Genomic DNA, 14857 nt, shown 5'->3' with positions numbered 1-14857 from the left:
TATTCTGCGGGGCGATACGATTACGTCGATACCAGATGTTTATAGTTTTTTTTTATGTCTTATGGAGTTTGCACAATAAAATAAGTTTTGTAAACAATCATTCAGTTTTTATGTTACCTTATTCTAAGAGCCATAACGTTTTTATTTTTCAATCAATAAAGCCGTGCGATGACTTATTTTTTTGCGTAACGAACTGTAGTTTCGATCAGTACCATTTTAGGTACATGCGACTTTTTGATCTCTTTTTATTCCATTTTTTGGGAGGTGAAGTGACCAAAGAATTGTGATTGTGGTTCGGTTTATTATTATTTTATTTTACGGCGTTCACCGTGCGGGATAAATAATGAAATAATTTTGTAGTTCAGGCCGTTACGGACGCGGCGATACCAATTATGTATAGTTTATTTGTTTGTTTATATATTTTTATTAATAATAAAGGACTGATAAGGGAAAAAGGGGGATTTTTACTTTTAATACTTTTAAATCTTTTATTTTCTTATTTTTACACATCTTTTTTTAACTTTTTTTTAACTTTATTACTTTGTCCCACTAGGGGACATGAGGGCAGGAGGCCCTGATCCCTATTCTAATACACTGCACTACATGCGTAGTGCAGTGTATTAGAACTGTCAGCTACTCACTGACAGCAAGCATAGTGGGTCCTGACGTTGTCAGGACCCACTAGGCTTCCGTCTATGGCATAGCCGGACGCCATTGTTTGGTGTCCGGTTGCCATAGTCACCATCGCCGGCCGCTATCGCGTAGCAGGCCGGGCGATGGCAGCTTAACCCCTAAAAAGCCGCGATCTCTATAGAACGCGGCTTTTAAGGGGTTAATCAGCGGGGACACAGCGATCGGTCCCCGCTGTAGGAGCTGTGACAGCTGCTGAACAAGACAGCAGCGTCACAGCTCCTGTATGTGTCGGGAGGACGGCCGAAACAGCCGTTACTCCCGAGACGTACTATTACGGCATGGAGCGCGAACGATACAGCTGCCATGACGTAATAGTACGTCAAGGAGCGGGATGGGGTTAATAATCCGAAAGCAGAAGCCATCAAACGTGTGGAGATACCAACATGGTAATGCGACAGCAAAACCCATCATTCTAAGAAAAGCCTTGATGACCAACACAATCTGAGGTAAAAAATTCAGAGCAGCCAAATGACATAAAAAACAAACTTTTTCCACAATTGTTTTTTGGGTTTCGTTTTTACGGCTTTCACCGTGCGGTACAAACGACAACTTATCTTTATTCTGTGACTCAATACGATTACGGTGATACCAATTTTATATACGTTTTTTTAAATATTTTACTACTTTTATTGATAATAAGCGTTTAGTTCAAATAAAAATGTTTTGTGTCGCCACATTCTAAGAGTCATAACTTTTTCTTTTTTGACTGATTGAGCAGTGTGAGGGATTATTTTTTGCGGGATGAGCTGTAGTTTTTATTGGTAGCAGTTTTCGGTACGTAGAAATTTCTGATCACTTTTCAGTCAAAATTTTTTAGAGCTAAGTTGACCAAGAAACAGCGATTTTGGCGTTTTACATTTTTTACAGTATTCACCTTGCACATTAAATAACGCTATATTGTAATAGTTCAGACTTTTACGCATGCAGCAATACCAATTTTGTTTACTTCTTTTATTTTTTACAATACTTTAGGGGGAAAATGGGAAAAAATTTCTTTAACTATTTGTCTTTTATTTTTTTCACTACTAAAAACTTTTTTTCACTTTTTTTACACACTTTATTAGCCTCCCTAGGGGATTTGAACCAGCGATCATACTAACGTATTGCAGTATATTGTCATTTTTACAGGCTTAAGTTAAGTGAAGGCAGCTCTGGGTGCCATCATTAGGCCCATGAGCTGCCATTACAATCATTGTCACCCCCTGATCTAACTGGGGGGGTGATGAACTGTCAGAGGGGGCCGCCCCCCTTTTTTCAATGCCTCAGATGCTCGCGATTGACCGCAGCATTTGAGGGGTTAAACAGCTAGGAGCAGCACGATCACTGCTCCCGACTGTTAGTCCCGGGTGTCCACTGTAAAACACAGCCGACACACGCAGCATATGGAGCGCAACAAACATCACCACTCGCAACCGGATGTAATAGCACGTCACGGTGCACAAAGGGGTTAATGTTCTCTTTTCCGCAAAAATAATAATTGCAAGAAATTGGATGGCTGGTAAATCCCCAATTGTTATGGATTGGTTGAAGTTGGATAAGGCAATTAAAGAATATGAGAAAATAAGAGCAGACAAGAAAAATTGTATAAAAAAGTGGGAGGAAATATTGGGGATATGGAATTGATTGGTGTTCTATAGGAAGGTATAATTATTATTTTATCATAAAAAGGTTATAATTTTATGGTACTTAATGATCTTTGGGGTGGGAGGGGGATGGGATTGGGGAGATATATGTTGCCTGATGTAAATTGTGCAGATAAATTGTTGAGCATTATGATATTTATAATCACTGGATATTGAAATGTGTGATTTGATGTGATGTTGATTTGATGTCTGTTAGAATGTAAGGTAAGTGTGAGGTCATCAGTGATGTCATAATTCACCTTCTCTATAAAAGCTGCAGATCAGTCACATTCCGTTGAGCCGCTATAGACCAATAGTTTCTTGCTTTTTGGTACGTCGCTCTCACTTGACTTTTTCTTGAGTCCTGTGACTTCTAGAAATCTTGCTTTATCCAGAAGCTTCAGATCCACGATTCAGAGGTAAGAGGAGAACATGTAGAATGTTTCTTGTGAAGTATTGCAGCGAGGTCCATGTGCTGCCACTGTAAGAATGTTTCTCTTTCACCCTCTTACTGGGTTAGATTCTAAGGTCAGGTGCAATAAATGAAATACAAGATTGAGTGTATGAAAATGTATATTGTATAAAGAGTGAAATGACTGTTAGTTATTCTGAGACTTCTATGGAGATTTGTACATAGCGACAGCCATAAACAAGGAACTTTACAGAGACACTTTTTCCTTATCATCAATAATTACATGGCAGGTTATAGTTACCATCCATGGTCTCCCCACACTCCAGGAAGTCTCCTTTCCAGTATGTCCCTCCTCAAGTGGCCTCCCAAGTGGCTGCCCTCATGTCATGCTTGGGTCTTTTATGCCCCCTTGTCTGCCCCTCTTAGAGACAAATAGTGTGACCTTCCTGATAAAAAGAACTTCCCCCCTCATGTAACATGCGGATATAGAATACTGGTGCCACTTATCAACCTCCTTTAGCATTTATGACATCCTGAGTTTGTCCATGGGTAAGACTGGGTTCACACTACTGGTTAGCTCCTGTAAGAGATACCTGTGAACGTCGGGGTCATTTATTGTGAGAATCAGGGTAAACAATAGGAATCTTGCAAACGGATGAGACACATTTCATTAAGAAACGCAACTATACCCATCTTTGATTTACCCAAATAAAATACCCTATATAATATTACATATAATCTTATATGTGGCTTTCATTTTCTGAAACCTTTAAATTCTTACACCACCAGAGGGCGCAGTGGTAGAGGAGTGCCGCTGTCTCCTCTGGCTGCACTGTCCTGTCTCTGCCTTGGGAGGGCGCTCTTCATGCAGTTATCACATGTTTATTTGGGGAGGGGGCTGATAATTGAGGACAGAGAAGTCTAGAATCTATTTTCTTTTTGGAAGATGATTTAGAAACAAGTAACCAGACGATGATTTCTCGCCTCAGCAGATTTGTGGATATGAAGATCATGAATAGAAAACATCAGACATTCTGTGTGGACACAAATCAAGAGCTCAGAAATGCTTTGGACACCTGGAATTTGGTGGAAGAAGACGTCTTAGGAGCCTGTGTCCCTTATTTCATCCAGGAGAAGGTGGCTGAAGATCTCCTCACTTATACGGATGTGTTTCAGAAAGCCATTCTGAGTAGCCTGTTACCATCTCAATACAACGCCGCCATGTGCCGCTTCTTCATCAGAGTCATTCAGTACAGAAGAGACGCGGCACACTACCTGAAGGAATATATAATCAATGTGCTATGTGAGCACTTGAAGGTGGAGTACATGAAGGGACAATACTATTCCTACGCCATGACTAAGAAGGTTATTGTCTGGCTGAGCATCCTCCATCTTGAAGCGGTGGTCGGGGAACTGAGATACAACATCGTTTATGAGGATTTCAATGCTGCCATTGTCGACACTTTGACAGAAGTGACATCTCTGTGTGCCACAGTCATCATGCCACACATCTTGGACATGCTGCCAGTGCTGGGCCAAGTGGTCAAAAATGCTCCTGACCAACTATCTAAGGAGACGTTGTGCTATGCTATAAGACGTTTATGCGGCAGCATCCAAGAATATATTGCGAAGGGTGGCAGCTGCAAAGTGCAACTTATGAAGGCCATAAGCAACATGAAGGCCAACATTTCCACCTGGTTGCCTGATGTCCATGCTGAGCTTCAAGACTCCACCAAAGTTGCCCTGGAATTCTTTACTGTACCCGAATCATCGGAGAACCAGCCGACCGAGCCAGTCAATGACGAGTTACAGACCCTTCCTCACGCGGAGCTCCTAGAAAAGTACAGGGAGCAAGTTGCGGCGGAGAATAAGGAACTGGAAGATACAGAGAAGCAGCGTATTGGGATGAACATGCTTGTGACATCTCTGGTATCTGGCAGGAAAAAAACAAAAGATTTCCTTCAGTTTCTGCTCAATGCCCTGAAGAATGCGGACCCAAAGGCCAAAATGACAGCAGCTATGTTCTTCAATGAGGCTTTGAAGCATCCAAGACTTATAAAGCAGAAATACCAGGAGTGCGCAATCCAACATCTGCTGAAGATCATAGAAGAGGACGATAACATCTTGTGCAGCATCGCCATGGAGGCACTGGGGAATGCCACCACTGGAGCTACAAGACTGGTGGAGAGCTACAAGAATAAGATCATTGCCCACATGGAGTTTAGACTATCAAAAACCAGCAGCATCAAGATCATCATGGCGGCACTGAGGGCGCTGTCCTCCATTATCAGACGCCTGAAGCTTTCTGTCCTCAGTAGACAATTCATTAAAATATCCCGGGAGCATATGGACTATCCGGATGGAGAAGTCCAGATTGCGGCCATAAACCTGTTAAGGGATCTGACAGAGAGCTGCCGCCTTCTGCTATTTGGATATTTTACAGACAAAGTCAGGAGCTGTATACCAACTTTACTCCTGAAATTACATAGTGACAACCAGGAGATAGTAGCAGCCAGTACTTCATCTCTGCAGAGCTGCCTCTCCTACATCAAAGGAGCCAACATTCGGGGATTTTTCCGGACGGAAATCTCTCCAAACATCAATGACCTGAAATCCATCTACAGCTGTCTGGCTCATAACCACCCAAAATTGATGAAGACCGTGCACCTCCAGATCCCAAGCTATCTGGTCAACTCAGAGGACAAGGAGGCTGTAGTCAAACATGTTGAATTTCTTAAAGATGCCATCAACCATGATCATGTAAGACCTGGACTTATATAGTCTCAGCCTAGCTCTGGCCACACTGCACAGTGAAGGCTTCTCATGTAATATCAGAAAAGCCACTGAAAGGGCCATCTCCATCCTGGACACCAAATGGTTTTACATCGGCAGTGCCAACAAATAAAATGCATTTATCAGGGATGAACCGCTGAGGACAGAGACATCAAGGTTGTAGATCACTTCCCCATGTACTATCCAATGGTTGTGGACATCAATATCAGCTGTCAAGACCTGAACGTCAATATTAACATCTAGGGGGCAGAGCTAGCAGTCTGACTTGCGAACGAGCCTCAGGCCTACATCGAGGAGTGTGAACAAGGCGCGGACTCACTGGCCGGTGGAGTCCAGCGATGCCAGTTATCCATCAACATTAGATGACGGAGACCAAGGACTTAGCTGGCGAGACAGACTATACAGTCAGTGTATGGGCAGCATGGTGGTGCAGTTTGGGGAATATGCCCGTCATCAGATCATAGAGACGGTGTATAATGACAACTCCACATATAATATACAGATGTAATGACACGGCAAAAAATAAAAGTCTACTCTGTTTTATATTGAAATGAATGGGTGTGCAGCCTGCAAGTGACTGAAGCTAATAAAAAGTATAATGCACTCATTGTTTTTTATTGTAGACTAGATACTTGAATTTTTTACACTGAGATTCATATCCTAAAAGGTTTTTAAGCGGGTCACAAATGGTACAAAAGGTACACCTTAATATCATTTATCTTTATATTGGGGAATGTCAGGTCTAATAATTCCACTGGCCATCTAAGTATGAACAACAATGAAGAATAATGATGCTGGGATCCTGTTACTGCCGGGTGATGCCTAATAGGCCAGAATTAATGACAGAACTGACTATAATACAACTTAAATGACTTGATAATGGTTCTGTTTCTGAACAGAAGTGAGAAGTCAATGCTTGAATGAAAATGATTAAAAACAAGAAATTATTTTCCTTTCTAATGAGAAAATTCCTAATGCCGTAGTTCACACACTGAAGTGGGGCTGCCACTGGCTGTAGATTCCAGGCTGGAACTAGTGAACAGGAGGCCGTTGCCCCCTGTCTACTAGTTTCCATCTGGAATCTGTGGCCAATGGGCACCTCACCAGTTGGGAATAACTCTTTAGACGGCCATTGAAGCCTATGGGTACGTTTTTGACGGATCCGTTGCCAAGCAACGGCAGGGCGTGCCAAAGTTCCCAGCATTCAAGAGACAAGATGGATGTGAAGAAATTGATCAGCCTGGTGCATGACCACCCAGAACTATGAGCAGGGGTGAACCAAGCCCCTCTGCTGCCTGAGGCGAACTATAAAAAGATGTCCCCCCATTTATCAGAGTTTTCTCATTACTAGCTTTACACAACAAACACGCAGCATTTAAATTTTTTTAACCTCTTAACGCCGAAGGATGGATATATCCGTCCTCTGCAGCTGCTAGTTCGCGCAAGAGGACGGATATATCCGTCCTGTGATGGCGCGGGTACTGAGACTGTAGCCACGCGATCAGCGGCAGGAGCACGGCTGTTATACACAGCCTGGCTCCTGCTGCAACTGCCGGAATCAAAGCGTGCTCCGATTCCGGCAGTTTAACCCATTAAATGCTGCTGTCAATAGTGACAGCGGCATCTAATGTGTTTGACAGAGGGAGGGAGCTCCCTCTGTCATCCCATCGGCGCCCTCGCAAACAAATCGCGGGTCGCTGTCAGGTTTCCTTGGCAGCGGGGGGTCTAACAAAGACCCCCAGGTCTGCCTTCAGCATCTGCCTGTTAGGCGATGCCGGAGGCATGACCTAACAGATTGCCTGTCAGTTTTACACTGACAGGCAATAATGCTTTGGTATACTAAGTATACCAAAGCATTATATATGCGATCAGCAGTTCGCATAGGGAAGTCCCCTGGTGGGACTAAAAAAAAAAATGTCAATCAGTTAAATAAAGTTGGTGAAAAAAAATAAATAATAATTACAGTGAAAATCAAATAAAACGACTCAAATAAAAAGTGGTTTTATTTAGTAAAAGTGTCAAAACAAATCACACATACACATATATGGTATCCCCGCGATCGTAACGACTTGAACAATAAAATGAACACATTAATTAAACCGCCGGATGAACGGCGTCCAAAAAAAACGCAAATAACAACGGCAAAATTCTCTCTTTTCTCCCATTCCCCCATAAAAAAAAAATAAAAAATTAATCTATAAGTCCTATGTACCCCAAAATAGTACTAATGAAAACTACACATTGGCCCGCAAAAATCATACGGCCACATTGACGGAAAAATAAAAACTTTACAGCTCTTGGAATGCGGCGATGCAAAAACAAGTAATTTTTTTCTAAAAGGCTTTTTATTGTGCAAACGTAGGAAAACATATAAAACCCTTACATATTTGATATCCCCGTAATCGTGCCGACCCATAGAATAAAGTGAACATGTTATTTACGCTGCATAGTAAACGGCGTAAATTTGTAACGTGAAAATCAATGCTGGAATAGCTGCTTACTTTCAATTCTCTCCTAAAATAAAGTTAATAAAAGTTAATCGATATATTATAAGCATCTAAAAATTGTACAATTACAAAATACAACTCGTCCCGCAAAAAACAAGCCCTTATACGGCTATATAGACGGAATACAAAAACAGTTACGACTCTTGGAATGCAACCGTGAAAAAGCAAAAAATAATCCTTGGTCATTAACGTGCAAAATGGCCCGGTCATTAAGGGGTTAAATAGGAAAACATTTGTTGTTTATTTGCTAAAGTGCTGTTTGAGGTATAGAAAAGATTTTAAGAATTCTACTTACTGTGTTACTTTAGTATCATAGATCAACAACGCAGCAAAAGGAGGATCAGGGCAAATTGTGGCAAATGTAAGTTCTTTTAAATGTTATACTGCTAACTTTTTTTTGTTAGGTTCCACTGGACCGTTTGGACTACGTCGTAGATTCATTGGACTACTTCAATGATCTACTTTTAAAAAAAAATAAAAAAATTGTGAAAGAGGGTTGCATGGGGGAGTTTTCATTTCAATAAAAAAAAATTCTTATGGCTGTTTTTTTTAATACTTTATTATGGCCTTAGTAATGGCTGCTGTCTGATTGACAGCATTCAATTACTAAGGCTGGGGCTTCGCATTAGCCAGTAACAAGGCTATCACTAACCCCTGTTATTACCCCAATTCCCACTGCCGCCAGGGATACCGGAAAGAGTCGAGTACGATTCAGTGCCTGACCATCTGAAACGACGGTTAGGCCGCAGGCTGGTATTATGAGGCTGGGAAGGGACAAAAATCGTGGCCCTTCCCACCCTGGTGATGCTAGGCTGCAGCTGCTTTATTTTATCTGCCCATCATTGGTCCTCAAAGGACGAGTTTCGCAAAAAAAAATTTTTAATATCAATTTGCTTTTAGTGTTTTATTAAAAAAAATGTTTATTTATTTGTGTGTTTGTGTTTTACTTTTTTTTATTTTTTTACTTTTTCTTGTCTATGGGGGCTGCCATTTTTTTTTCCATCTCTGTATGTGTCGATTAACGACACATACAGACATGGAATACGGCACATACAGCCCCATAGTGAATGCGAACGGGACCCGTTCCATCCATTATGCTGTACGCCGTCTGTGTGGGAACGGCGCATGCGCCGCTCCCACACAGTCCAAATTGAAGGTCTTCGGCCGAGCGACGTCCGGCGCCATTTTCTTGTGGACCGGAAGCCGCGGTCGGACAGTAAGATTACTACTTCCGGTCGCGGCTTCCGGACTTGTGTTCTGAAGCAAGCACTTGGAGCGGAGGGAGCAGACGGAGCGGACGGACCTGAGGGTGCGGCGGCGGCAGGAACAGGTAAGTTAGGTCTGTGTATGTACGTGTTTTAGTGTGTGATTACTACTGTATGTAAACCTACTACACTGTGTGTTAGCTCAAAAAATGGCGACACACAGTGTAGGTGTAATGATGGGGGTAGGGAAACGGACAAGTGAGCACTAATCTGCCCACCACTCTGTCCCTGCCTACTTGCAACGACCCGCCCTAGGCGACGGGGTACGACTGGGCGGCGGTCCCTACGCTCAGTAAGTGCACGAGACAAACAGACAAGGGTACACAAAGCTAAGGGAAAAGGGGCAGTTGCCCACGGCAACACCGTGAGCAACAAGAGTGGTGAACGAGCCGAGTCAAACCAGGAGAGAACGAGGTACCAAACGCAGAGCAGGAGAGTAGTCAGTAGGCCAGGGTCAGTATGGAGCAGGATCAAATAGTAGAAGCTGTAGCTGGGCCAGGAAACCACACAAGCAGAATCACAAGCAAAGGAGGAACAGGAAAGGCAGGTATAAATAGACAGAGGGCGGGAGCTAGCTCCGTCTGGCCAGGCTGCGATAGGCTCTCCCACTCCTAAGCCTGCCATCCTGAGTGGTGGGAGCTGGAGTCAGTCTCAGAGACATAGACTCAGGTGCAGACTGATTACCTATGGGCGTATACACAGAAGTTGTGCCTGGCAGATCCTTTACAGTACCCCCCCTTTATGAGGGGCCACCGGACCCTTTCTAAGTGGACCTGGTTTATTGGGGAAACGAAGGTGGAACCTCCTGACCAATACCCCAGCGTGAACATCCCGGGCGGGTACCCAAGTCCTCTCCTCAGGCCCGTATCCTCTCCAATGGACCAGGTACTGGAGGGAGCCTTGGACCATCTTGCTGTCCACAATCTTGGCCACCTCGAATTCCATCCCCTCAGGGGTGAGAACGGGAACAGGAGGTTTCCTCGAGGGAGCCAAGGACGGGGAGCAGCGTTTAAGGAGGGAGGCATGAAACACGTCGTGTATCCGAAACGATGGGGGCAACTCCAGTCGGAAGGAGACAGGATTGAGGACTTCAATGACCTTATACGGCACAATAAACCGGGGAGCAAACTTCTTGGACGGGACCTTAAGGCGCAAGTTCCTAGACGATAAACACACCAGATCCCCGACCATAAACAAGGGGTTAGCAGAACGTCTTCTATCAGCCTGAGTTTTTTGTACGCTCTGGGACGCCTCTAGGTTCTTCTGAACCTGGGCCCAGACTGTGCACAGTTCCCGATGAACGACCTCTACCACGGGATTGTTGGAACTATCAGGTGAAGCGGAGGAGAACCGTGGATTAAACTCAAAATTACAGAAAAAGGGGGAGACCCTTGACGAATTACTGACCCGGTTATTAAGGGAAAATTCGGCGAGGGGAATGAATGAGACCCAATCATATTTACAGTCAGAGATAAAACACCTTAAATATTGTTCTAGAGACTGATTAGTCCTCTCCGTTTGGCCATTAGTTTCAGGATGGAAGGCAGGGGAGAAGGACAGATCAATCTCCAACTTTTTACAGAAGGCTCTCCAAAACAATGAAACAAATTGTACCCCTCTGTCCGAAACAATATTGACAGGGACCCCATGGAGACGCAGGATGTGTTTGATGAACAAGGTAGCTAACGTCTTGGCATTAGGAAGTTTCTTGAGGGGCACAAAGTGGCACATCTTACTGAAGCGGTCTACTACAACCCTCACCACCGACTTGCCTTGAGATGGAGGCAAATTGGTGATAAAATCCATGGAGATATGGGTCCAAGGTCTCTGGGGAATGGGCAAAGAACGTAGTAAGCCCGCTGGTCGGGACCTGGGAGTCTTGGACCTAGCACAAACCTCACAAGCGGCAACATAGGCCTTAACGTCTTGAGGCAACCCAGGCCACCAATAGTTTCTGGCAATGAGGTGTTTGGTACCCAGGACGCCTGGATGACCAGATAGTGCGGAGTCATGACTTTCCCTAAGTACCCTTAGCCGGAATTGCAGGGGAACAAACAGCTTGTCCTCAGGAAGGTTCCCGGGAGCTGAACCTTGATCAGCCGCAATTTCCGAGACTAAATCAGAATCAATAGAAGAAATGATTATACCAGGAGGCAAAATACAAGCAGGATCTTCCTCCGAAGGAGGGCTGCCCATGAAGCTACGCGACAGTGCATCGGCCTTAATATTTTTAGACCCAGCCCTATAGGTAACCAAAAAGTTGAATCTGGTAAAAAATAGCGCCCAGCGAGCTTGTCTCGGGTTTAGCCTCCGGGCAGATTCTAGGAAAACCAGATTCTTGTGGTCGGTAAGGACCGTTACCTGGTGCCTAGCCCCCTCCAGGAAGTGGTGCCACTCTTCAAATGCCCATTTAATGGCTAAGAGTTCGCGGTTGCCAATATCATAGTTACTCTCAGTGGGCGAAAACTTCCTGGAGAAGTAGGCACAGGGGCGGAGATGGGTGAGGGACCTGGTACCCTGGGACAAGACAGCCCCCACTCCCACCTCGGATGCGTCAACTTCCATGATAAATGGCTCCATTTGGTTGGGCTGAACCAGCACCGGGGCCGAGATAAAACACTTCTTAAGGACCTCAAAAGCCTGGACAGCCTCTGGAGGCCAGTGGAGGAGATCAGCACCTTTGCGAGTGAGGTCCGTAAGAGGCTTAGCGATGACCGAGAAGTTAGCAATAAATCTCCTGTAATAATTAGCGAACCCCAAGAAACACTGTAACGCCTTCAGGGAGGCTGGTTGGACCCATTCCGCCACAGCCTGGACCTTGGCGGGGTCCATGCGGAATTCATGAGGAGTGAGGATTTGACCCAAAAATGGTATCTCCTGTACCCCAAACACACATTTTTCGGTTTTAGCAAAGAATTTGTTTTCCCGAAGGACCTGGAGCACCTTCCTGACATGCTCAATGTGGGAGGACAAGTCCTTGGAAAACACCAGTATGTCATCAAGGTACACTACAAGAAATACCCCCAGGTAATCTCTTAAAATCTCATTTATGAAATTCTGGAAGACCGCAGGAGCATTACACAACCCAAAGGGCATGACGAGGTATTCGAAGTGACCTTCGGGCGTGTTAAACGCAGTCTTCCACTCATCCCCCTCTTTGATGCGGATAAGGTTATACGCCCCCCGTAGATCAAACTTAGAGAACCATTGGGCCCCCTGAACCTGATTAAAGAGATCAGGAATCAAAGGAAGGGGATACTGGTTCCTTACAGTGACCTTATTCAAGTTACGGTAGTCAATGCATGGCCTAAGACCACCATCCTTCTTCCCTACTAAGAAGAAGTCAGCACCCACCAGAGAAGTAGAGGGGCGAATGTAACCCTTGGCCAGGCATTCCTGGATATACACTCTCATGGCTTCACGTTCGGGACAAGAAAGATTAAATATCCTACCCTTAGGGAGCTTAGCTCCTGGTACCAATTCGATAGCGCAATCGTATTCTCTATGAGGAGGTAACACTTCGGAGGCCTCCTTAGAGAAAACATCAGCGAAGCCCTGAACAAACTCAGGTAGCGTGTTCACCTCCTCAGGGGGAGAAATAGAATTAACAGAAAAACATGACGTCAAGCATTCATTACCCCATTTGGTAAGCTCCCCAGTATTCCAGTCAAACGTGGGATTATGCAACCTCAACCAGGGAAGGCCTAAAACCAAATCAGACGATAATCCCTGCATCAACAGTACAGAGCACTGCTTCAAATGCATGGAGCCAACAAGGAGTTCAAAAACAGGGGTATGCTGTGTAAAATAACCATTAGCAAGAGGAGTGGAGTCGATACCCACTACCGGGACAGGTTTAGGCAAATCAATCAAAGGCATGGCTTAGAGACATAGCAAATTCCACAGACATGATATTAGCAGAAGACCCTGAATCCACGAAGGCACTGCCAGTAGCAGACCTACCACCAAAAGAGACCTGAAAGGGAAGCAAGATTTTATTACGTTTCATATTTACGGGAAATACCTGTGCGCCCAAGTGACCTCCCCGATGATCACTTAGGCGCGGAAGTTTTCTGGCTGCTTATTCTTACGCCTAGGACAGGTGTTCACTTGATGTTTGTGATCCCCACAATAGAAGCAGAGACCATTCTTCCTGCGGAACTCTCTACGTTGTCTAGGGGACACGGAGGCCCCGAGTTGCATAGGTACCTCCGAGTCTTCCGTGGAAGAGCGAAGCAACGGGACCTCGGGAGGCATCATGGGGGAGTCAGAGGGGAAAACACAAAACCGTTCAAGTTGTCATTCCCTGAGACGTCGGTCAAGTCGTACCGCTAAAGCCATAACCTGGTCTAAAGAGTCAGAACAGGGATTGCTAACTAGCAGGTCTTTCAGGGCGTTCGACAGACCCAACCTAAACTGGCACCTTAAGGCAGGGTCATTCCACCGAGAAGCTACGCACAACTTCCTAAAGTCAGAGCAATACTCCTCCACAGGTCTCTTACCCTGACGTAAGTTCACCAGCTGACTCTCGGCAAAGGCAGTCCTGTCAGTCTCGTCATAAATGAGTCCGAGAGCAGAAAAGAAACGGTCAACGGAGGAAAGTTCAGGGGCGTCAGGAGCCAGGGAGAAGGCCCATTCTTGGGGCCCTTCCTGGAGCCGGGACATAATTATACCCACCCGCTGGCTCTCAGAACCTGAGGAGTGGGGCTTTAAGCGAAAGTAGAGCTTACAACTCTCCCGAAAGGAGAGAAAAGTCCTCCGGTCCACTGAGAACCGGTCAGGCAACTTGAGGTGGGGTTCAAGAGGTGAGGTGAGGGGTAATACCATGGCAGCGTCGGGCTGGTTGACCCTCTGAGCCAGGACCTGGACCTGTTGGGAGAGACCCTGAATTTGCTGGGTCAGGGTCTCAAGGGGGTCCATAGTAGTGTCAGGGACCAGGGTAGACTAGGTATATGGGCTTGTGATTATGTAATGATGGGGGTAGGGAAACGGACAAGTGAGCCCTAATCTACCCGCCACTCTGTCCCTGCCTACTTGCAACGATCCGCCCTAGGCGACGGGGTACGACTGGGCGGCAGTTCCTACGCTCAGTAAGTGCACGAGACAAACAGACAAGGGTACACAAAGCTAAGGGAAAAGGGGCAGTTGCCCACGGCAACACCGTGAGCAACAAGAGTGGTGAACGAGCCGAGTCAAACCAGGAGAGAACGAGGTACCAAACGCAGAGCAGGAGAGTAGTCAGTAAGCCAGGGTCAGTATGGAGCAGGATCAAATAGTAGAAGCTGTAGCTGGGCCAGGAAACCACACGAGAAGAATCACAAGCAAAGGAGGAACAGGAAAGGCAGGTATAAATAGACAGAGGGCGGGAGCTAGCTCCGTCTGGCCAGGCTGCGATAGGCTCTCCCACTCCTAAGCCTGCCATCCTGAGTGGTGGAATATGGAGTCAGTCTCAGAGACATAGACTCAGGTGCAGACTGATTACCTATGGGCGTATAAACAGAAGTTGTGCCTGGCAGATCCGTTACAGTAGGAGGTTTGACCGTTCAATCCCCTCCTTTCTCCTGG

At 45.4% G+C, this 14857-nt stretch overlaps 1 protein-coding gene across 1 annotated transcript; it reads left to right on the top strand.

Annotated features, from left to right (window-relative positions):
• Nucleotides 1–2630: 2630 nt before the first annotated feature.
• LOC142728950 (uncharacterized) lies at nucleotides 2631–6425 on the top strand. The gene is made up of 3 exons (XM_075849196.1): nucleotides 2631–2734; nucleotides 3720–5175; nucleotides 6420–6425. The coding sequence occupies exons 2-3, from the start codon at nucleotides 3730–3732 to the stop codon at nucleotides 6423–6425; spliced, it is 1452 nt and encodes a 483-aa protein (XP_075705311.1). The 5' UTR covers nucleotides 2631–2734; nucleotides 3720–3729.
• The last annotated feature ends 8432 nt before the right edge of the window (nucleotides 6426–14857 follow it).

This window comes from Rhinoderma darwinii, unplaced genomic scaffold (genome assembly GCF_050947455.1).
Source record: "Rhinoderma darwinii isolate aRhiDar2 unplaced genomic scaffold, aRhiDar2.hap1 Scaffold_70, whole genome shotgun sequence".
NCBI lineage: Eukaryota > Metazoa > Chordata > Amphibia > Anura > Rhinodermatidae > Rhinoderma > Rhinoderma darwinii.
The sequence above is the reverse complement of the archived record's forward strand: the minus strand, read 5'-3'. Positions and strand labels throughout refer to the sequence as shown.

Excerpts from the sequence above, each read along its gene's own strand:
- LOC142728950 (XM_075849196.1), top strand. The coding sequence starts at position 3,730 with ATGAAGATCATGAATAGAAAACATCAGACATTCTGTGTGGACACAAAT.